Source organism: Phaenicophaeus curvirostris, chromosome 5 (assembly GCF_032191515.1).
Source record: "Phaenicophaeus curvirostris isolate KB17595 chromosome 5, BPBGC_Pcur_1.0, whole genome shotgun sequence".
Taxonomy (NCBI): Eukaryota; Metazoa; Chordata; class Aves; order Cuculiformes; family Cuculidae; genus Phaenicophaeus; species Phaenicophaeus curvirostris.
Window position 1 is genome coordinate 19,954,044 of NC_091396.1, and position 24,246 is coordinate 19,978,289.

A 24,246-nucleotide genomic window follows, 5' to 3' on the forward strand; every position below is an offset into this window, starting at 1 on the left:
GTGAAACGATGTCTTTGTTTTATTCCTACTTTGAAGGCAGTCAATTTAAGGAATCAAAATAATTTGATTATTTATGTCAAATAAATTTGATTACTTGATTATATTATGTCCTCAAAATACTCAGCCTATCCTAAAGGAGATGGGAAAAGTGTTCCCCAAACAGTTTCCAGGAGAGCTCAGTACATACAATTAGGATACAGCTAAGTACTGTTTTAGATAAGGCAGGTATTTGAAGGCAGGCTGCAAACAAAACTGCAACTTTGATCTCAGTGTTCTTTTTACTTAGGCCAAAAAAATGAAAGTAAAACCCTAACCAAACCCATCAGTCCCCGGGCACAGCTCAAGCAGTCTGAATGTTCTAAAAGGACATAGCAATCACTATTGACAACCCTCTCTGATCAGGTCACATGATTGAAGGTTTTACTTTATTATTCCCTCACACCACCACCAAGAAAAGCGGCAGCAGTGTATCAGATCAGACAAAGGCACTGCTGCCCTTCAGAACAGACTCCTGAATAACCGCTCCCTGACGTGCACGTGTGTGTGATTCAGCTGCACGCAACGGGAATGCAAAAGTAACATCCCACATGTGCCATTACTTACCAAGTTTAAAGAGGCAACACAACCAAAACCAACCAGGACATTCGGAAGTCAAGTTGGTCTTGCATCTTGAGTTTATTAAAACTTCATGACTATTTAACCTGGTACGTTGCAGCATTCCCAAGTACTACACACATGCTGAAGTGTGCTAAAAATACTGGGTAGAGGCGAGAGATGATGGAAAGCTCAGTGAAAGCTAGCTCTCCACAGCAGTCCAAGCTCCAACATACTGTTTCACCAGTACACAGGCCGCAGGGCTTCTCCACAGCAAGCTGGAGTTCCCCCCTCAGCTTTCTAGTCCTAGGGCTATTGCAACCCACAGTTTCCCAACCCTCTGCTACTCCAGTAGCACTGTGTTGTGATTAAAATGCTGGAACTGGCTCTTGACTGAAAAAGAAATTTACCTGCAAGCAAAACAGCTTCAAAATCCATATTCATAAAGAATGTTTGAGAACTGTAGAGGCTTTTCTCCCTCTTTACCCACTGAAACGTAACAGTTCTTGGTCTTTCATACAAAACACACTGTAATTTCCTGCTTTCCTGCAGAGCAGTGCATGTATCTACCACTGTATTACTTCAATTTTTTTTTCTCTAAGAAGTGCTTCTCTAACAAAAAGAATTCACTTGTACAAAGGAAACCCTATTACTTCTGCAAATTTTCATTTGAGAATCCAGTCTTAAAGTGCAGGACCCCTGTGGTTACCAGTTCTGCAATGTGATAGCTTCAGCATCCCTTGTGAGACAAAGCATGTCACCTCAATGCACCCTTAAGGTAAGGGAACAACCAAACTGATTGGCTTCATCACCCTAAGGACACACGAAGTTACACACTTAATCTGATGAGGGACACTAAAGCAGTGTCTCTTAATATTTTATGAAACATTTGGCTGTTTTTAATTTTAAAAACAGCAGCTCAATAAACAAAGCAATGAAACGTTGGCTGTGGCTGGCACAATTACAGACACAGAGCAGCCCACTCATGTGAGTGATAACACGACACCCAATGCATCAACTGTGTCCTCCTCCCTATATCCATGCTGGAAGCTTTATATACTGGGAGGTCTCAGGCTCTGCACACCAACAGGGACTTTTCCAGAAAGAGTTGTCTTTCACCAGGATGTAGCACATCGCAGGGGCAGCTTTGGAGCTAGTTTAATACATCCGCTTCCACACAGCACCTTAATCTGGACACAACAGGTTGACATGCCCAAGCTGAGTAAGTGGTTTTAATCAGAAAAATTGCATTTTCTTCCCTACCTGGTCAGTTCTAGAACACTACTACAGTTACAGACTTCCATGAATCATAAAATGTAAGCATCCCACTATATTACTACGGCATACATCCTTTAAGCTCACCTGCTTCCTTAAGTAGCCACTACTGGCCACTGTCAGAGACAAGGTACTCAGCAAGATGGATCTTAGCTCCTTCTTACAACAACCACCATTTACCCCGACTTCCATGAAGGCTTACAAGACACAAGACCAGCCAGAAGACAGATGGAAGGAAAAGCCCTAGCATCAAGTTTAAACAGACATAAGCATCCCCATTAAAGCCCAAAGGGTAGCCTTTGGCAGAGCCTGCTCTTTAATTCTTTGTTCCAAATACATCTATCACCACTTACAGAGCCTCAGAGACAAAAGTTCAAAAATAAGTTAGAAAACCCCTCCTTTCCTTTCAATTGGAGTTCAGGGACTCGGATGCCAGGGCAAACTACTACAAGAGGGCTGCATTGCTACAGTCTGTATAAATCTTGATGGGAAAGGACCTGCTTATACACCTGAAGAAAAAAGCTCCACACCAAAAGCAGGAGAGATGCATTAGCTTTTTAAGCCCATCAGAGACAAAAGCACATCCATCAGCTTTATGGGAATGCACATACTGCTTTCACCATGTGAAGACCTCCACCTTGGGGGCCTTCTCCTTCAAGCCTTAATTCTTGCCGAGTCTTGGCCTCACCTGAACTTCATAGTCCAACCTTTACTCTGGAAGGAAATATTCCACAGAAATTTTAAGAATTATCCCAAGAAAGGGACAGTTGCATGGAAGAGCAGAGCTGATGGGCAGCTCCTGTGATCTTTCTGATTAAAATGCTGCCTCAGGATATTACTCTCCTCTCACCCCTCCCAACATGAAACAGTCAATTAGGCTGTGATATATTCATGTAACAAAGGCTTTTTCTTATAAAATATGTCAATCCAAGACTGGCAAACATTATATTCTTGCCTTGAAGTGGCCTCACTGAGAAAAAACATATCAGACAAAACCAGCCCTAAACGAGTTAAATGCTGACATCTGAGGAAGCAGAGAAGTGAGGGACCAGACTGATATTTTTTCTGTTCTCATCTCAGTGCTGTAAAACAAAACAAAAAAAGTTTAAAACAGGGAGTTAAGGATGATAAGCCACTTCCATGAAGGGCTATCTTAACTTTTCATTGTTTATTTTTCATACATGTACATATATGTTGTACCTCTACAGGTACAACAGCATATTAAACTGAATAGCACAAAATTCTGTTCATGGCATCAGACACACTGGTGCCTGATGAACATTATGACAACCATCAACGGACAATTCTTGGACCAGTCTCCTACACAAAGGAACCTTTCACCACTTTTAAAAAGTTATTGTTAAAACTAGAACTGCCTTTGTGGAGCAGCCATCCCTAGCTGGAACACCTCAGCTCTAAGCACAACCAAGATCACTCTGAAAATACAGATGGTCCAGCTATGCTTCTCCATAGCAAAACCCCTGCCTCCAAGGGCCCAGTGCAATTGGGAGAACATCTGAAATGGCACTAACAAGCAGCAGGGAAGGCTCCATAAATCTTAGAAAGCTACCAACCACCACCACCAGTCACCATCTCCTCCCAGTTCACTAGCAAGAGCAACCTCTAGATATGCCACAGAGATCATTAAAGATATCTTTATGCACACACGTGCACTGTCAGAGTCCCAAGCACAATGCACCACCCCAGCATCCTAACTCCTGTCCAGTGAAGCAAAATAAAGTCTCTGTCCCACAAAAATAGCAAGATAAAGTCTCTGCCTCCTTCTCAAGTAACAGGCTTTTTATCTACAACAAGGCTACCTTAAATCATTTTATGGAAAAATATTTGCATTTTTGGATGCATCTACGGGACTTCCTCATGCACTCTATTTAGCAGAGACATCTGTTACTCAATATATATATATTTCATGTAAATCTCACCCTCTGAATCCCTTCCATTGGTTGCCAGTAATGAAGCTTTGTGTGCAAAACCAAGTGCATTCTGCCCCCATTAGGAAGCCAATTACAGCAGGAAAAACAAGCAATTAACAAGGTGTAAAATAAACACCCTGCCACCTGCCTTTTAATAGCAACCCCACTTCAAGCTAGTCACAGTCTCAGCACAGCTTTCAGAATTGGCAACTGATATTATACATGTATTTATGCAGCAGCTGCTCTTCATCGCAACAAATATTACAGGCTTACCAGATAAGGTCAGCATATTTAAAAAAAATATATATAGCAAGTATTAAACCCTGCTTTGAGGCCCAGAATGTTGCTTTTAATGAAATCAGCTGCATCAGGCTTGCCTGGTATTACAGTGAAGCTGCAGTTACATCCCCAGCTTAGAGAGGTTTCTCTTCATTTCTACTTGTTTAGCAGCTTCTGTATTTGTTTCACTAAATCCAGGGGCCTGAGCAGCTATTAAACAGCATGCAGGGCAACTAAACAATGCAAAGCTCTATAGAGTAGACTAGTCTTTCCTCCTTCCATCACCCCTGCCTCCCCTTCTTGGCTTTCTCCACCTCCTCACCATCACAAATAAAGCTGTACCCAATTGCAGGAAGGGGAACAGGGCACATAATGGGGCAGAAAGCCACCTACTCCAAAAATCAAGGGGAAAGCAAATCAATATTCCAGCTTATTCTTTGCTCCTTGAGCCTGCAAGCTTTAGAGAGAAAGGAGTCCTTCCAAAGTCACACTAGCTAGCTCAAAAGGGAGCTACTTTTCTTTCCCTTTTGTGGAACAAGATGAATGACACACTTCTGAGTTGTTAACCAGGATTAGAGACAGCCCAACAGTAAATCTGCAGGATTTAATAGACTTGGAGTAGAGAATGTGCCCAAGAAAACAGTAGCCAAGCTTCATCTTGCATGATTTTTTTTCTTATCTTCCCATCTTGCTCCCTCTCTGTGCTGCTACATATTTATTCGTTACTTCTTCTGTGTCACATTTCAGTTCCTGACTAGTGTCCCATTTAATAACTCATTTCAAGACTCATGCAAGCCTTTTTCTCTTACGGTTCTTCTCTCTCTGGCTTGTTGAAATCCAAGGAGTACAATACTGAACATGGTAGCACCAACATTTGTAGTTATATCCACAATTCTGAGGTGTTACTCACAGATAAATTGAAACATTCTTTCTCTAAATGACCCCAGGAAGCAAGAGGAAACCGAGCTTTTAAGTCCAAACAGAGCCAAAAGTGCTCTCCACAGGTTTATAGAAAGTTGCAAGTCATGATCAATAGTACCAAAACATTCCTTCACTGAGAAGTTGTTGTAGAGAGTCCTGAATTTAAATAACAATTTACTACCCTTGAAAACAACCGCTATCTAACTAACAAATCAGATCTTCCAAGACCTAAGTCTTCAGTTCTGGTTATTACCTATGCAGAAACATAGTCAGAGTAAGGGGGAAAAATCACAGAAGGTGAAAAGCAGCAAAGTCTCCAGATTCCTGAAGGTGCACATCTAAACTTGACCTACTGCAAGGCATAGAGCAAAAATTAAAAAAATAAAAATTCTCAGCCACTGGTTTCTCAGGGTACCAGTACAGAGTGCACAGATCCCATGACTCCTTCCTACAGCCCTAATTACAGAGACAAGGTCACAAAAGACACAGTCTGACAACATGAGCCGCAGGAGGTCATATGGCCACCCAAGCTATAGAAGTATTTTGAGCGTAGTTCAGTCAGGTCACTTAACTGACTTTTTTGAGTTTGTTTTTTTTTGAGCAAGCAGAATTATTTTCCCTTACATTCTGTGGGTAGGAGGATAAAAAATAGGATCTATTCCTTAGTCACCAATCTAGGTTTTCAATACTCAATCCTAACAGCGCCATGGAGCTATCGTAGCCAGCTGTATTTTATACATCTAAATAAAATTTTAAAAAAAAGCCCAGGACAAGCCTCAACCCAACAGCAATGGTAGGACAGAACACTGGCAGCTTTCAAATGTTGTTCAGTTCACAGGAAAAAGTCCTGTACCACATTAACCACGAAGTGGGATATAGTATCTGCAACGCCCCACATAACAGAAGCTGCTCCAGAAGCACAGCAGAAAAGCAGCGCATGATTCTCAAACTTACTATAGTGGATTACTAGGCCTCTGAAGGCCCAAAGAATTAGCAGTTTGGGGACAGCTGCTTGTTGAAAGTGTCAAGAGACCAGAAATGGGTCAGGAACTTACTATGAGGAAGATCCATGCAGTTCTAGGACTAGTTCTAGGAGATACGACTCCAATTCTTGCAAGTCATCTTCAAAAGGATGCTTAAAGAGACCTAATTCTCCAATTCTTACGGTTTTCATTCCTCTTTAGAAGGTTGGTTGAACAGACCAAATCAGACTAAATACTAAACTGCAACAGCCAAGTGTCGGTAGTGCCAGCTTACATGAAAGAGGAGTTGAGAGGTGGCATCCTCAAACAGGGGCTCACTCCACACAATCAACCTAATCAGCCCATAAAACACTGATGTTGATTCCTAAGACATGTGTGCACAACTCTTCCCCCCCACACCTCTCTTTTAAGCAGACTTCTGTGGCTTAGCAAACAGTAAGATTAAGCAAAGGATACATGAAGCTGAGCAGAAAATTTTCTTGGTGTGTAGCAATCTCTCCAGGTCACAGATCATAAAAATCCCTACATTTTCTAGGATCAAGGAAACTACAGCCATAAAAGACCTATTAGCTTGTTAAGCCCATCACTCGGCCAAAGCAGGTTATCCAGAAAAGACATGACAAACTTGGAGTAATACTTTGAGAACAAACTGAGTAAATAATTCTTTGAAAGAAAAAAAAAATGCTAAGCAAAGTCAGACACGAGAACTAGTTCTAAAAGTTAAAATTCAGTTTTGGTTTTAAGAAATAAGCACATTTCTACAAGATAGCCATAAGATACTGCCTCACATCTAATGACGTGCCTCTGCCACGAAGCCCCTGTGACAGCCCCTCTTTCTCATTCCCAATCCCAACTGCAAATTTCCACAAATGCCTTTCACAGCACAGTTAGTAAGAAAATTACTTTGGAGCCCTGGTGCTGAAAATGCATCAAAGCACAATCTCCAAATTCTCAACCCCCCCAAAAAAAGAAATCAAAGGAGTAAAAGAAAAGACACAGTTTGACTCTCATTGGCCTGCAGAGATGATGATAAACTAGAGGTTGCAGAAGGTTCATCCACCCTCCACGCCAGGGCAATTCACTCCATTCACAACCGCGTAGAATGGTTCCTGAGAGTGCAAAAATTACTGTTTTTTTCATGAGCAACCAGAACTGCAAAAAACTGCTTTCAAACAACCTTAAACGCTTTTTTTTGTTAAAACAAAGCTATCTGCTCTTTCACGGTTCAAGTCAGGTCTGGTGTTTCTGTGCAGAGGGTCCATAATCCAGTTGTTCAGAAAACATCCACGAAAGACGCATTAACATAAGCTGCGCATTAAAACATAATTATTTATATGCCTGACAGTAATGGCACCGTATCAACTCACAGATAGTTCAGCAGGAAAATAAAACACTTTTGGAGAATTTCCGCTCTGCCCAAGGACAATCAGCCGAACGCCGCTGCTGCAGCGAGAGAACAATACGGGCTGACAGCGCTCAGACTGACGCTGCAGCCCCTGAAGTTTGTAGCCATCGCAGCGCGGTTCCCTTCGCTGAGCACCCCCCGTTCGTGCCTGACGCTTCCCCCGACCCCTAACGAAACGCACACGAGCGGTTTCAGGGTGAATTACCCTCCGCCGCCCCGGAGCAGCCGATACCCGCTCTGCCCCCGCTCAGCCGCCGCCGCTCCGCTTCAGCCCCGCGCGGCTCCCGGCGAACCGGGAGAGCGCCGAGCCCAGCCCGACCCCGGAGTTCGAAACTCGAAGGAGTTCGAAACGCGAAGGAGCCGCGGCGGCGCCCCCGGCTCTCGCCCCGCAGACACACCAGTTGCGCTTCCCGCCCCGGACGGCTCCGCTACCTCAGCCGGGACGGGACGCGAAGTCTCGCCGCGGCGAGAGCCCGTCCTGCGGCGCAACAAGTGCCCACCCACCTGGGAGCGAGGAGGAGGAGGAGGAGGAGGAGGAGGAGGAGGCGGCGGCGGGAGAGGAGCCGGGGCGCGCGCCGCCGGTGCCGCCGCGCTCCCGCCGCCCGGGCTGCCGCTCAGGCGCGCCGCACGCGAAACGCGAACGCGAACCCGTCCCGCGCGCGCGCTCTCTTGAGCCGCCCGGGACGCCGTAGCTGGGCCGGTACCATCGCGCCGCCCCCCACCCCCCCCGCCGGAGCGGTGGTTGCGCCCAGCAGCGCGGAGCGGCGGGAGGGGTAAAAGCCGCGGCCTCTCGGGAGCGAACCGGGACCGGGCGGCGACAGCCGCCTCGCCTGTCTCCCTCACCGCCTCCGGGCCTTCCTCGGGCCGCCCCCGGGCCTTGGGGAGCCACTCCGGGCCCACCGTTCCTGGCCCCGGCGGGGAGGGGGGCAGGCCGCGAGCTCCGCGCGGCCTTCCTTGTGCTCGCGCGCGTCGTTCGGCTGCTTCGCGGAACTGTGACGCCCTGTTCTTTAACGTTGCAGCCACAGCGCGGAGATGATCATCCCAGTCCGGTGTTTCACGTGCGGCAAGATAGTTGGAAACAAGTGGGAAGCCTACCTTGGCCTTCTGCAAGCCGAGTACACGGAAGGGTGCGTGTTGTTTCCAAACGTTCTTCGACTCGTGTTTTACATGGAGTTGTGATGATACCGGGATCACGGCGTTACAAAGTAGCTGTAAAGAGGCTAGAGCCTACAGATACTTTCTGAGGCTGCTTAACCAGGGCCTAGAAAATGTAATGGGCGAGAAAGTTTCCCTCCTGAATCTTTCCGGGTAGTGCTGTGGAAGTTGCTAAGTCATAACTTTTATGCCCAAAGCATTAGCAAAAATAATTTCATGGAAAGGGTCATTGGGCACTGGAACAGGCTGCCCAGGGAGGTGGTTGAGTCACCTTCCCTGGAGGTGTTTAAGGGATGGGTGGACGAGGTGCTAAGGGGCATGGTTTAGTGTTTTATAGGAATGGTTGGACTCGATGATCATCCCGTGGGTCTTTTCCAGCCTGGTGATTCTGTGATTCTGTGTTTAAATGTTTAACTTTGTATGGAGCAGGGAGGAAAGAAATAAGCAGTACAGTCTACATTGATGCCAATTTGCGGGGTTTTTAAGGGGAGAGAAAGAAGAAACTATGGGAATAAGAAGTGACTAGCATTGCTAACAATATACGTACCTTTTAGATTTTCTTAAAAGCATTTCGTATTCGCTACCTAGAATTGCTAACCCTATTTGAAAGCACCAGTTTGCTGGGGTGAAGCAGAAGTTTAACTGCTCTACACACCTGACTGATAGTCCTAACAATTCTGTTTTAAGAAGTTTGCCCTTGCTTTACATAGTCAGAATTGTCTTTTAATAGCTTAAGGAGGGTCTAGTTGTGGTGGGACTACTTCAAAAGCATTTGAGAAGGTAACTCTTGAGAAATATTTACATTGCTGTAAAGTTTAAGTATGAAAAAAAAACCTACAGATTTTTGCAGTTCAAAAGAGTGGAGGGGGGGGAAGTTTGAGAGGCTTCCTGAAATGATGTTGAAACTGTCCAGTAGAAATAAGAGTATTTGTGTTGCATTCAGATGGTTAGCGTTACTAATAGGTTTTTAAATGCACTTACGCCTAAGCTGTTAGAAGAGTGTATACTAACACCACAGATTTCACTGTGTCTTCTCTAAAGTATATCTGAATTTTCTCATGGTTTAGGATACCATTTGTCTAACGTTAAACAGTGGAGCACAGAACAGGCAGAGGAGGAAAGTTTTGTCTTTTGAGCATTATCTGAACTTGTAGGAGGATGTGACTGATGCCTGTGGTTCTCACTGCTTGATGTGGCATTTGCAGGGGAGATATGTCCTATCCCCCCGCCTTTTATCAGTTTCATTAAAAGCTGTCCAGTGAAAATCATTCAGTTATTTTCTTATAACTCGTTACTTCTGTGGGTGGCCTTTTTAGAGTGCACTTGGGTCCTAGAACCCATCCAACACAGAATATTGTGGCTGCTCAACCAGAGGTATTTGGAAAGCTCCTACTGAAAAAAACCTTTTCTTTCACTTGTGCAGTTAAAAGCATTCAAGTAATATGGGTTGTTAATTATTTATATTTATAATTACATTTATCAGAGCTATTCTGATAGCAATTCTGACTTATTTTCCAAGTACTACATTTTCGTATTTTTTCTGTCTTCAGTATTCCTTTGCTTTTCTGTGGGACAGGAAGATGTGCGTTGTTACTGATAAACACTCCCTTGAAAAGGATTGCTGTGGTCGTGGATGTGAGTCTGGGATGCCTATTCAAGCTAATGCAATTATGCTATTGTAAGATTAGAACCCAAGTTTAGAGATATTGAACACTTAAAATCTTACAGAATCACTAACAATGGTGTCTGGAGAAATGGATGGACAAAATGGAGGAAATAAAACAGAACAATTTGTGGTTTAGGAAACTCCACGTGTTTCTGTTTGTCCCTTAAAAGTGCTGCTCTTCTACAAGTTTTTGGAAGCTAGAGGAAAAGAGAAATATGACTGAAGTTGTTCTAGCTGAAATGCGTAATATGGCTTCTAAAATTATGGTTAGTGTTAGTATTTTGTGTCTCTGACAGCTGCATTTGAAAGTTCAGAACCTTCCAGATATCTCTTAACTTAAATATCTACAGACAATAGATGCTCTTGTTCTCAAGTGTTTTGGAAACTTTAGACAGCATGTGGTACCTTTTAATAAACATTCTTTTTAAAAAAATACACTGCTCGTATACTTCTCTTAAGTTACTTTTACAAGCAGTAGTCTTAAAATAAGTAGCTCTGCTATTTAAGCTCTTGAAGAACTGTTGATAGGTACAAGGACATTTATGTCATCAGAGAAGCTGCTGGAGTTTGACTGCATGTAGTTAGACTGTACTGCTTGAAGCCAAACAGCCTTTTACCATGGTCCAGCTTATGCAGAGGCTTCCTTTCAGTTATTTTCACTTTAGAAAAGTATCCATCTGCTTCTTCCTACAAGGGAATTACAGTTTTCAGGAAATTGTTTCTTTTAAGCAAATGCTGGATTGCTGCATCGTATAGATCTAAAGACCTGAGTTCAGTCATATTTCATGAATGTCAAATTCTGAAGGAGTATCAGACTGGCATTATGGTTAATAGGTCGGTGCTAAAGAGCTTGGGTAGCATGACTTACCTTTAAGAGGTCTGATAGTGATAGCCATTGAAGATACATGCAGTGGTTTAGGCTAGGATGACTCATATGGTCTTTGCCCAACAGGAACAATCTCAAACAGTCACTCAGAAGGAATTAAGTGGAAAGGCTGTAAAACACAACTTTCCTCTTGAACAGTCTGCACATCCTTATTTGTGTATTTATGGGGAACAGGTTGTATAACTGAATGCCTTCTTACATGGGACTCAGAAAGGATTTTCGCCTTCCTCAGAATTAGCATCCCATCCACATGTGGGGTAGTTTGCATCTTGAGTTATTTTAGTTTCCATATATCTCTTGCCCTTTTAGTGTGGCTTAGATCACAGATATATCTCGTAAAGTGTCTTCAGTTATACAGAGGTGTTGGGTTATAATGGTGCTTAGAGATGCTAACAGTAGTATGGGTAACAATGCTTAGAGATGTTATTCCTACATCTGTTTACATGCACGGTTAATTATGAATTGTCTGGGATTTTAAGAGGAGTGAAAATTACTTACCATGTTTCAGAACTGTGTTTCTTTTATTATTCACACCTCTTGATGATCAGGTTTTTAACCAAATCCAGTTCTCTTTTCTATGGATTGGTGTTTGTAAAAAGAAGACCGAGTTTCTGGAACTAAATAATTGAGGTTAGAAATGTACCATATTCCAAGTCTCTTTCCAGCTGTGAAGACTAGAATTGTATTTCCAAAACCAAAATGCTTGCATCTCACTTAACCTTGCTGTTTCATAACCAAATATGCCCTCATGAGTAGGGTAGTTCAGAAGAGGAAATTCATAAGAATCTGTTACAGTTCTGTTCCTGTGGGAGTTCTGCGGGCTTAGCTCTGAAAGCTTGGCAGTTGTGTCAGCTAGATGCCATCTTCAACAGAAGATGGTGTGCTCTTGCAGGCCAGAGGACAGGCAAGCACCCTGTCAACAGCAATAAATGGAAAAGAATGTTAACAGCACATGCTAAATTTCTGTTTCTTAGTTTGAACTGCAAACAAGTTTTCCTCTATGACTAAGCTGAAAGTAGTTGTAACGTTGCTTAGGAACAGCTACAAGTTGTTCTGACTCACTTTATCTTTTTTTTTTTTTTTTCCTTGGTTATTGCTCTCACTGTTAATAGGGATGCCCTGGATGCCCTTGGTTTGAAGAGATACTGCTGCCGCAGAATGCTTCTAGCCCACGTGGATCTGATTGAGAAGCTTTTGAATTATGCACCCCTGGAGAAATGAGATGAAAAAAGTACCATGCTGCAAGCCACGTGGAACATATCTCATAATTCTAAGCTTGAAAATGGACTTCAGGCGATAAAGGATGAAAGACACATGTAGTACAACCCTGGAGAGATGTTTACCTTCTGGAGAAAATACTGCCCTGAGCCACTAACTTCTTCCAAGGAGACAAAGTCAAAACAAAGTCCACTTAACCAAGATGTGGATCTTAAATTTAAAGTTCGGCTGCTTTTTAAATCTGTTCAGAGCTGGTTTTAAATGCTTCTGCCAGCAAAAATGTTTGCTCGTGTAGAAAAATTATTATATTTCATGCAAATGTTGAAATAAAGGAGGTTTTCCCTGTAGCCTCCCTACAGTTTCTGGGTACTTAAGTGTATGCTTGGTTTTTGCCGTTTGCTTGTGCTGGTTACTTGGAGATGAGGGGTAGTCTTACGTAATCAATTCACTGTTTTGTGCTACGTAGGCAAGGGGATTAGAAACATGGGACTGTAGCTCAAGGGTCTAGCAATAGGGAAGTGGGCAAGTTTGGTGAGAAAGAGGTGCTACTCCTGGAAGCTTCTGGATCTAGCAGAGTGTGCTGTCTACTCCAGTTAAAGTCAGCTTGTGGTCTCTACTTCAGTTCTTCTAAAACACTGGGGCTGCTCTATTATAAAAAACCCAGTGAATCAGATGGTTCAGTGCCCTTCATTTAGGTAAAATGTATGAGTGTTCCCACAGAAAGCACTGGATGTGAGAATTTACACATGCTGGTGTGAACAGGAGCAAAGTCTTGATCTTGCCAAGCACCTGCACCACTCTAGCTGGTACGCGTGGAAGCTTTCCACTTGTTAGCCATTTCGTTGGCTTCATGTTGTGCTGCGCATGAAGTATGGTACTGCCCAGCCAAACAGAATTCTCTGTGCTCTTGTGATGGAAACAAAACACTGAGAGGTCAGCTGTGTGCAGGGCTCATGCAGGTTACCTACACTGAGAGACAGGCCCTGACCCTGCCAAAAGGTCTCACCTTCCTGTCCTGCAAGCAGCTCGAAATCTGGACCACTTTTTACACTGTTCTCTGAGAAAAAGCATCATCCTGTGTGGTGTGTGCACAGGGAAACACACCCACCCTGCCTGAAAATTAAGGAGGCTAATTCCTACATACATACACACTCAGATTCTGTTTACATGCAGCATTAGCATGTGTGCAAATGTAGGACAGATCATCATTACAGCAGCCTTGTAGAAAACAGGCTGGAACGGATGATAATCCCTTAACTTGCAGTCTGTTATTCCTTGGTACAATCAAACTTCTGGCACTTGCATATTGGCTGCTGGAGAAGTATCGCTGTGGATTCTTTTTGTAGTTGAAGAACTAGAAAGAAGTTGGTGTGAATGAAAACTGGGTTTCTGGAAATGGTAGTGATTTAATGTGCTTACTGAGTCAAACTTGTATGCACCACCCTTAAAACCAGATTGTCTCACATGATAAGGGGCAGGACAGCTTGCCTTTGGCTATCTCTCCACCAATCTTTACACTTGAACTTGCTTTTCAATTTAGTACAAGGCAATAGTAGATGTTTCCCATACTCGGCAGTTCTTCACCAAAGACAGTTTAAAAGCATATGCTTTATCCTAATGCAGAGCAAATTAGGCAATTAATTACAGCATGTGTGTCATAGTTGGTTGAATAGCTTATGTTCTGCATGCCTGCTGTATTAGCCAGCTAAATGCACTTTTAAAACAAAAACCAACCTTCCCTTATCTTCCAGGCTATTTTTTTAAACGGACACTATGAAATATAAGATGGCCTTTCCAAACTGAAGTCTTGTAGGACACTTATCCATGTTTGAGTGGAGTGTTACATGGAGAGGCATGCCAGCTTGTTCACAGAAAGATCTAAATGCCGGGCCAGGCGCTCATTCCGTGAGCTGCACTGAGAAAGCGCAGCAGCACAGGCTGGTATGTCTGGCAGAGGCAGCCGTGCATTATGCCGTGTGGAAAGCTGTCCTGCATCAGTGCCAAAGAACTGGATTAGACGAGCTGACAGGACTTTTGTTTCTGTCTGCAAAAGCAATTTTCTAATCTAGTTTTCTGCTTTAGAATAACATGTTTCTTTTCAAAGCTGTTGCCAAGTTGTCCGAGATGAAAAGCTATGGCTCTTAAATACTTACAATGAAGATACAATTTGCAAAAACACAGCAGGTCTCATTCAGGAATTCAAAGGAAGACAAAAAGCCACCTTGGTTGCACTCATTACTGTTTGTCATACAGAAAGTAAAGTGCAGTGGAATCCAATGACAATCTGGTATCGCTCTGTCAGACAGATGTTATACAGGAGCAGAAAAAAACCTGAGTGACAAGTCTAAGTCACAGCAGGCATTAATATTAGCTCGTGCAGCACATGACAACCTGTCTGCATCACAGCTTTTCCTTCAGAGTTTGCAAACGGAGCATTGACCAAAAGAAAGCCATTTCTGTAATGTAGTGAAGCAAACACTTTTATCATGTTCACATGAAAGGTTGTCTCTGGAGTTTTGTCCTTGGGAGGGTTAGGAGCAGAAGCAGGGTTTAAATCCTGCTCCATAAAGAGTCAGTGATTTTTTCAATGGATTTCTATAAATCCCAGCTTTCACTTCTGTTCTTTGGTAACTAGGAAAGTAATTCCGTTTTCGCTGTCATTTCTCCTGTGCTTGCTTCTGCAGCTGTTAATAACATAAGCGTATTGGATCTGCTATCTAACCTGCCAGATCTCTTTGAGAAGAGCTACTAAATATGCTCACAACCACCATACTTTTTAAAGCCAATGTAAAAGACACAATGTAAAAGAAGGTGGGGGGAAGCCTCTGTTTTCCCTGAACCTTAATAAAAAGGAGCCCTTAGCAGAAATCAACAGATAGGCAGAAGAGGCAAAAGAAAAAAAAGAGAAATTGTGCTGAATATGCAGCCCTTAATTGCATGTAGAAATACATCAAGTGGAAGATCACTGAAAAAAACCAAAAATCTCACCATTACTCTGCAGTCAATTATTCACTTTATATATAAGCATTTAGGAAATTTTTCAAGTCTTTTTTTGAAAAACTTGCAGGGATCACACTAACCTGGTGTCCGCAAAGCAAAGAAACACAATCAGAAGCATAATCAGAAGAACCCCCCGTCACCCAGGCTGCAGCTTCCCTGGGGCCAGGCAGCCTCAGGCAGGACTTACTTACATGCATCACTGTCATATAAAAATAATGAAGTAGTACCTGAGAAGCACATGATGGAAGATAAGGACATGAAAGTACAGAGAAATCCATCTGCTTGTGGAGTCTGGCATCCTGCTTCTACCTGGAGCATCAGCATCAATGCGTATGCTTGGAAAGATTTATGTTACTTGAAATGACAGTTTTAAACAAAAAAATCCCAAACCCTTAATCACAATTCTGAGTCCATCTGTAGGAAGGAAGTGGAGTGCTTTGTGCCTCCTGTAAAGAGCCTCAAAAGACTTCGAAGGCGTTTTGCTCTGAAAAACCTCCTCTTGTGAGGGTCTCACCCCAGGGTGATTTACTGAGAGACATATGCTGGGTTTTTGTTCTTCCCATGACCTTTCCCTAAATGCAGCCTGGAATTGTATACTATAGTCTGGCTTCTGGTATATGCTCCTTGTCTACACGAAGCAAAGGAAATGTCTGAAAACTCTGATTATGACCAGAACACAAAACCCATAGCTGTAGTTTCCACGAGATGCCTAACGAGCCCTGTGGCTACAAATCTACATTTCATGGTGGTAAACCATAGGGATCCAAGAACATGAGCTACCTCTTTCCCTACAAACAGCAAATAGTTTTAAGGGGAAGAACACCCTGCCTCACAAAACAAACACAACCAAAACCACCACCAAAACCAAATACTTGGCTCTAGAAGCAGTTTAATTCTAAACAGTTTCTAACTTCAGTACTGATCATAGTTAGAAAATAGCGCTTCTACTTAGTCCTCTCTCTGAGCAGACCCATGTACATCCATTTGAGCTTAACTAGCCAGCAAGATTTTCTTAATCCTGGAACTTCTTGGTTGAGACATCTCCAGAATAATGTTGTTTCCACATGGCTCTGACTGCCCAAATGATGAACACAGCTTTGATTTCCCACTTCAGTGCATTTGCACCATGACTTACATTGTGGCTTTGTTTCCAGACCCACTTTTTATCCAATTCCTCCAGCCAGTGCAAAAGCATTTTTATTGTTTAATAGGGGCAGCAAAATAGAGGCGTTTAAAAACCAAGGACAGGAAGCACGTGGCTGAGAGTTTAGCTTTGCTGTACTGCGCAGTTTGATGTGTCGCTCACTGAAATCTGTGGGACTCTTCATGAACTTCAATGTGATTTAAAATGTGGTACCTTATACCACTCCAGGATTAATTGATTTCATTAAGTCTTTTCATGAACTTTAATGTAACTTACATGTGGTACCTTATCCTGCCAGGATTAATTTCATTAAGTACTACCAAGAAAAGCCATTTGAGGTGCCCAGGCCCTAGATACTCAAATCACTTCGAGATCTTGCTGCAGATTTCAGCCATGTGCACCTCCAGCTTATAAGGCCATAAACCACATAAAAGTTAAGACATTATTTTTGGTTTCAGCAACTCCAGCCATCCCAGGTGAGCTGCAAGGCAACCAGCTTCACTGTGGATTAGCACTTGGAAACAGCACAACACTGACATGGGAGTAGGTCTTATTTAAACTCTCATCTCTTTCTCCTTGATACTCCACTACCAAAAAACGTAGGAGATGTAGAGCCAGGTGATGCAAAGAGCATTAGGTTTCCTACCCCCAATCTTATTGCTCCTTCTCCACAAATGCTTGTCTTTCAGACTTTGTCAGTCACTCGTTTTTGCGACCTACACCTTGTCTTGTGCTTGTAGGTCACATGTAACTGAGATGAAGAAACAGAGCTCCCAAGCACCACATAAGTTTCTATACAATTTCCTTCCTGACATACATGCTCTCATATCCAACATTTTGTCTTATAACAACCGAGCTAGAAAATTCATGCAGGGAAGACCCTTATTTATCCCTCCCAAATACAAAGCAAGTATTTTAATATAATGGGTTCATTATTTCCTGCTTTCAGGAGCTGAACAAACAGTGATCAAAGAAAGGCATAGAACAGCAGACAAAAGCTAAAAGCCTGTAAACTTCGGGGAGTGCAAGAAATCAGCATTTAACAGCAAACTTCAAAGCAAGCGACACTAGCTATGGTTAAGAGGTAGGCATTAATGACTTTTAATTAACCTATGCCCCACCCCAAGGGCTGCATTTGGAGCTAGGAAAAATGAATACTGAATATCCACTCTTTAGGAATCAGACATCCCTCTTTTACAGGCAGGTCTACTCCTAGAAAGGAACTGCTTTTAAAAATATTCAATGTATCAGTAGGACAGCTGTGTTCCGCACTCACCTTTAGGTGCTGACCTTTCTCAAGCTGCTGCCTTCTACGTTTTCTAGCGGTTCACCACAGTGATATCTACAAGCATTGAATTACTTCAGACATTAACACAAATTTCACTGTCCTTTCCAACATCTCTCCAGAGACCTGATCCAAGTGCATGAAACTCAATGGGAATCTTTCCTCCAATGCTGGTCCATCTCATTGCACACTCTCTTTGCTTTCTTCAGCTGGTTACATCAGCAAGACTAACTTTGCCCATCTCCACATAACATGCTCATGTCTTTCAAAGACAGAAAAGTGTGTCACCTTAAGGCGTATATGTAAAGACAGGCTTGACAAGAACTAATAGGCTTGTTACACAAGCTTTGGGCAAGCCACTGGTGCAGTGCATTGGTTTCCCTGCCCGTACTCTGAGCTGGCACACGTCAGAAATAATCAAAGATGGGCAACAAGGAGAACCAGTGATGTCTTCTTACCTCCCTGTATCCAGGACCTCTATCATATACTGCCCTCAAAACCTAATGGAATATCTTTAGATAGATTTTAAAGGTGAGTTTTGACTGTGAGCAGAGCCCAGTACAGAAACTGCTGATGTAAAGCTGCTGCCTTTAGCTTGTGCACAAATTCAGAGATCAGCGGCATCACTGTCCCCAGGAATCCAGAAGGTACGAGAACATAGCTCAAGCTCAATTATCACCAGCTACCTACTCAAAGGTGACCTAAAGTGCTTCCCCTCCCCCTTTTCTTCTCCCTTTTAATTAAGTCTTCCCTATGGTAGCACGTGTGAAAGCCTGCTCCTTCTCAGACAGTGCCAGGAGGGAGAAGGGAGAGAACATCTACTTAATGGAAAAATAGGGTAAATGGTAGCAAGAACAGCGTGAACTACTGCTGACATACGATGTGCTCCTACCAACATTGATCAGTCACTACCCACCAGCTGACAAGGCTCTGCCCACATCTTTATCAATACAGTAATGGTTCACGATATAGCCAAGCCCTCAAGCCTCCCATTTCCAAAGACAGTGGAAATGCAGAACTTCTGTAATTGACTTTATAAATTTATACTCAGCAATGGAATCGCTAATGCTTGGGCTGGAGGTATAACAACAGGGTGTGCTGAACTTCCTCCCAAAAATTTAAAAACAATCCCAAGATGAGTGCTGCTCTCAGCTTTAGGCCTTTCCTCTTAATGAGCTGTGCAGCTGAAGCAATTACTAACTTTAGTTTTTCAAAGGAGCAATAGCAGTTTGACCAGGAGGTCTTCCTCCAGGAAGGAGCTAATAAATGAAAGCATTAAGTTAATAAGGGCTTGAGTGCTTCAGATCATTACAGAGACAGCCTACAGCTCCACACTTCACTAACCTGATTTTTTTTATTATTATTATTATTGTCAAAACAGCTTGAAGAACCCCCCACCCCCCATGCCTTTGGCTCCACTCAGCATTCAATGCAGCCTAGACAAATAGCTGCTTTCCTCCATTAGGCAACATTTTTAAAAGGCAAAACGTAATAATTAAATTCCACCAGTGAATAATTACTTCTAATAAATAAAGAGAAACAAACACCATTGGCCTCAGCAGCTTTCATGTCAGCTACCTGAGCTGCTACGGAACCAAATGAACATCATACATTGCAACATCTGGGAGCAGCAACATGGAGAAACTCCAATTTCAGCTACAGCAGAAGATGTGTCAAGGCATGGCTTTTGATAGTTAAGCAACAGCTGAAGCAAACAGTCGTTTCTGATATTCCCCCAACCACCCCACAGCCCTATACCAAGCACAGTTAAACCCCTTTTGTCCTGCCCTTGTCTCAATCCATAGATGGACAAACCTATGTCTGAGACAGATCTGTGGTTATTTAGAGCAAAGCTGGAGCCTTAACCCAGGATCAAGGTGTTCATGCACCACCTGAGTTAAGGTCCTTCATGGAGGCTGCAGCCACAGTGACCCAGACTCACCAAGGCAGTGGTGTTTACCCTCACTTTCTGCCAGTTCAGCGTGCCCAGGACACCAACAAACTCCAAATGCTTCCACATCTCAACACAGGGCAGATTTTCACAGAAGAAGGTGACTCCTCCTGAAAATACTTGGTCAGCAGAACTCTTCCTTCTATTGGAGGTTTCTTATAAATTATCCTCATCATTTTTCCCTCCTAACCCACTTCCCCTGGGTATTTTCCCAATTCAAAACATCTGAAACTTATTCTAAACTCTGAATGCGATTCGCTAATTGTAACCAGAGAGAGCTTTGGGCCTTTGCTCCCTTCTGCACCTCCACTTCCAGGGGAGCTCTGTGAGCAGAAGCAGGGAAGCAATATTCCATGTGAGGTTACCGCAATATCACAAACTTAAGCTACTTATTTCTTTCTTCTCTATTTTAAAAGCTACAATATTCAGGTAGCTCAAGGAAAAACAACCTTTGGATTTTGTCTGCTTATAAATCCATCACAACAGCTTGGGGGAAAACAGTAAATAAGATATTGGAAGAAGAGCACAAGAGGCAAAAAGAAGAGTCTCTGCCTCTCTGAATGTGCTGTTTGCAACTGAAACCAGGTATCAGGCTGTGATATTAGTATGTGGTATTGATTTGTTCTTAATCCAAAGAAATGCCCCTGTAATGAACTCTGCTGTGCCCTTAATGATTTCATATTGAAGGATGTTAGGTGCCTTGCTCATAACAGAGTAACAGCAGTTCCAAAAATAGAAAGCCTCATAATAAAATGTTATTGAGAAGCCTGAATTTCAATATAAAAGGGACTCTGCTGTACTCAAGGGCTTGCTAGATACAAATGCATACTTTAAAAAGTTGTATTAAAGCCGTGTCAGCGCCTGAGTTACAGAGGCAATGTGAGATGCTACTCCAGGGAACAGCTGAGCCCCAGGTCCCCAGGAAACTTTTAGGCAGACATGGTATAGGCTGGATTTAATGCCACCAGATGACTGGGGCTGGATATCTAGAAAGTGCTGAGATGCTTTTGAGACTTTCCCTCAAGGGTGGAAGAGAGCAGCCTTGATACTCCTCAGCAACAAACAACAGGGTACTGGACCAGTTGCTATGTGCCTCATATCCTGGCTCCACCAGTGACACCCAGCCTCAGGCAGGAGCCTCCCCAAGGGCCACCAGCAAGCTGCCACCACAACTGGTGGAAGTGGGCTTGCGAGAGAGGACGGCCACCACCAGTTTATCAGTGGGAAGAAGCCAGCATCCCCATCAAGCTCAGGGCTACTGCAAAGATCTTGGAGTTGGAAGCATCAGCTTTAAGGTTGACCTCACTTGCAGGTGAACCCTAAGCCTTAGCTTCATCAGTGCAGTGAACAGCAGTGCCAAATTAAACCTGCTGACAGGGCTCCTCTGTCTCTATCACCATGGACCTCAGCTTTTAGGCTGGCCCAATCATTAGGACTCCAGCAGCTGGAGAAGATGGTAGTTGCCCATCTCCTACCACATACTGAGGCAGCAGAGAGTGAAAGCTGATGTACAACCTGGTGTCACAATATGCAGTTGGCAGTGGGTGTGAATCATGGGGTGTATGCATCTATAAAAGCAAGACATAAGCACCTGTGGTGAGGAAGAAGGCATCTTCCCAGCTTCAGGGGGTTGGGTAACCTTTCCAAAGCAAGAAGGGGATGATCTCAGAGGGTTTGGCTAAAAATACATCTGGCCTTGGGGAGTTCTGGCTTAGAAGAGGTCAGAGATATGGAACATGCCACTCAACTTCATACCCAACTCTGCCGAAGGGCACTACCAGGACCCATTTGCACATTAAGCCTTGCTCACACTCCTACTACCCGGATACCACCTATTTCTACTGTCTTACTCCTGCCCATAATTTTGGGCTGCTGTAGCCCGGGATGCAGAGCAAGTGGCCCCCAAGGTGTTCCAGGACTAACAGAAGGGAAATGCAGGGAGGGGTCAGCACTGCTCCCCTTCAGGATGAAACTCTACTCTTTTCCCAGCGTGACTGCTCCTTTCACAACCTAGTTTTTCCATGTGCCCTTTTCCAATCCAGTTTCCCCAGACCTGTTTGGAGACACGCCCCTGACTCTCCTAGTTCTTCTGCACTGTGGTTTGGGCTACAATGCAAACAAAACTCATGGCTTCGTTTCTCCCATCCTTGGGCCTTTGCATTGGCAGGCAGCCCTGCATCCAGCCCTCAGTCCAAACTGCTCTCCTGTCAAAGTGCATCTCCTCTGTCCAGTGTGGCTGGGCAGAACTTCTGGGCTGTCCCAACACATCTGTTTGGGCTGGTGCTAAAACCGAGCCCTGCAAAGAATCACCTAGGTGCCCCTTCAGGCCTTTACCTGAACCCTCATCTCATGCACCAACTGGCTTTGGTGAGAGTAACTCGGGGGTATCTCCCGACACCTCTGGTGGGACTGGGGACAGGATTAATTAGCTGGAGGAAACAAGGGGTGAACATTCACCTCCTAAGAGGGAGCTTTGAGCTTGGCTCATAGATTATCTGGGAGAGGGGATATAGACAGGAGAAAATAAAAAGACATCAGCCCAGTTATCCCTACTTTAAGGCACAATTGTGTCAATTATAGCTTACCCTTTCTGACCAGTGCCCTGGAGGTGGTGTCAGCAGGGCTCCCCTTGCCTGCCATGTCTGTCCACAGGGCAGGTGGAAGCATCTGAGAGAGATGCCTCCTCCCTCCAGGACCCTTTCCAGGCCAAAAGTAGCATTAAAAACTGGGCAGAAAAGTGAATCTGTTTCCCCAAGCCGGATCGAAGTAGGTGAAGCAGGAACTGCCTCCCTCTCCCCAAACCCTATACTCCCTCTCTGCTCCAGCCTAATTCCCTTCTTAGTGGGTCCCCTGGGAGATGACAAACATCCTTGGATCCAGTCTCTGGGAAAGGCTTTAAATCCTAAAGCGGTGAAACAAGAGCATCTCTCCAGCAGTGCATGGAGTGTGGAAGTTATTTGCGTTCACATTCCAGAAACCTCTGCCTGCAAGAGCAGAATCGAGTTTACTCGAAGCTCCAGGCTATGCAAAATTATAAGAAATTGCCAATGCTAAACCAGAGGCTGCAGTTCAACGTTGATTTGCATTTCCCATTGTTGGTTTCAGAACAGGAGTGCCAGAGTTCAGCAGTTTTGTAGGGTCAGAGAAATATTTTTGTTGTTATTTAGATTACAGGCAGCACTTGACTGCTGCAGCTGTATCTGAGGCTCTGTGGGCCTTGGCACAACTTGTACAGACACTAGAAGGAAGTTTTCAATCTGAGGTGACAGGGGAAATATTAGAAGGGGAAAAGAAACACTAATAGGAATTAATTTGTCCATACTGCTTGGCAGCCTCTGGCAGTGAGCTCACAGGTGCGGAGGAGCTCAGCTCTTAGTCTAGCAGGACTTCTGAGGTGCTGTGTGCTCATCTGCTCCCATCCAGCACCAGAATCAATAACATCCGATTATCTGGTCACTTTACTAAACGAGTCGTTGAACTCTGCTAAAAACCCTGATGCAAGAGGTGCCCTCAAAGCTCCAGGCAAACTGGGGATGATACGTAAAGCTACTGTATTTACAGTCAGCACCTTAATCATATCCTCAGTGATGCACTGCTCTGCTTGGGAAATGCTGCCTCTTCTTGCCCACCTTCATTTACATTCAGTTCACTTCCAGAAGGCAGGCTTAGTTTTTTTGGTGAACAGGTCACCAAGAGCCCACATGTGTAGGGACTGTTATATGTCCCGACTGGACAGTCACAAGTCTATGGGGCCAGACGGGATTCACCCTAGGGTACTGAAGGAGCTGGCGGATGTGCTGGCCAAACCCCTTTCCATCATCTTCCAACAGTCCTGGAAGACTGGGGAAGTCCCACTGGACTGGAGGCTGGCTGATGTTGTGCCCATCTACAAAAAGGGCCGCAGGGAGGACCCAGGAAACTACAGGCCTGTCAGTCTGACCTCAGTGCCAGGGAAAGTCATGGAACAGGTGATCTTGAGTGCTATCATGAAGCACATGCAAGAGAACCGGGTGATCAGGCCCAGTCAACATGGGTTCACGAAAGGCAGGTCTTGCCAGACTAACCTGATCGCCTTCTATGACAAAGTGACCCGGCTACTGGATGAGGGAAAGGCTGTGGATGTGGTCTTCCTGGACTTCAGTAAAGCCTTTGACACAGTTTCTCACAGCGTTCTGCTTGAGAAACTGTCAGCCTCTGGGCTGGACAGGCGCACACTCTCCTGGGTGGAAAACTGGTTGGATGGCCGGGCCCAGAGAGTGGTGGGAAATGGTGTGAAATCCAGCTGGAGGCCAGTGACAAGTGGGGTTCCCCAGGGCTCAGTGCTGGGTCCAGCCCTGTTCAATGTCTTCATCAATGACCTGGATGAAGGCATCGAATGCACCCTTAGCAAGTTTGCGGACGACACTAAGCTGGGTGGAAGTGTCGATCTGCTGGAGGGTCGGGAGGCTCTGCAAAGGGATCTGAACAGGCTGGACCACTGGGCTGAGTCCAATGGCATGAGGTTTAACAAGGCCACATGCCGGGTCCTTCACTTGGGGCACAACAACCCTATG

General features: G+C 44.2%; 2 protein-coding genes across 2 annotated transcripts in view; one reads left to right on the forward strand and one right to left on the reverse strand.

The window, feature by feature from the left end:
• The window catches only part of CD151 (CD151 molecule (Raph blood group)), a 236,731-nt gene that overhangs the window by 185,465 nt on the left and 27,020 nt on the right, over nucleotides 1-24,246 (reverse strand). The gene's annotated exons all lie outside the window — the stretch shown is intronic.
• Nucleotides 8,082-12,660, forward strand: POLR2L (RNA polymerase II, I and III subunit L). Its single transcript, XM_069857884.1, has 3 exons — nucleotides 8,082-8,161; nucleotides 8,408-8,515; nucleotides 12,208-12,660. Exons 2-3 carry the CDS (start codon nucleotides 8,421-8,423, stop codon nucleotides 12,314-12,316), a joined length of 204 nt encoding a protein of 67 aa, XP_069713985.1. The 5' UTR covers nucleotides 8,082-8,161; nucleotides 8,408-8,420; the 3' UTR covers nucleotides 12,317-12,660.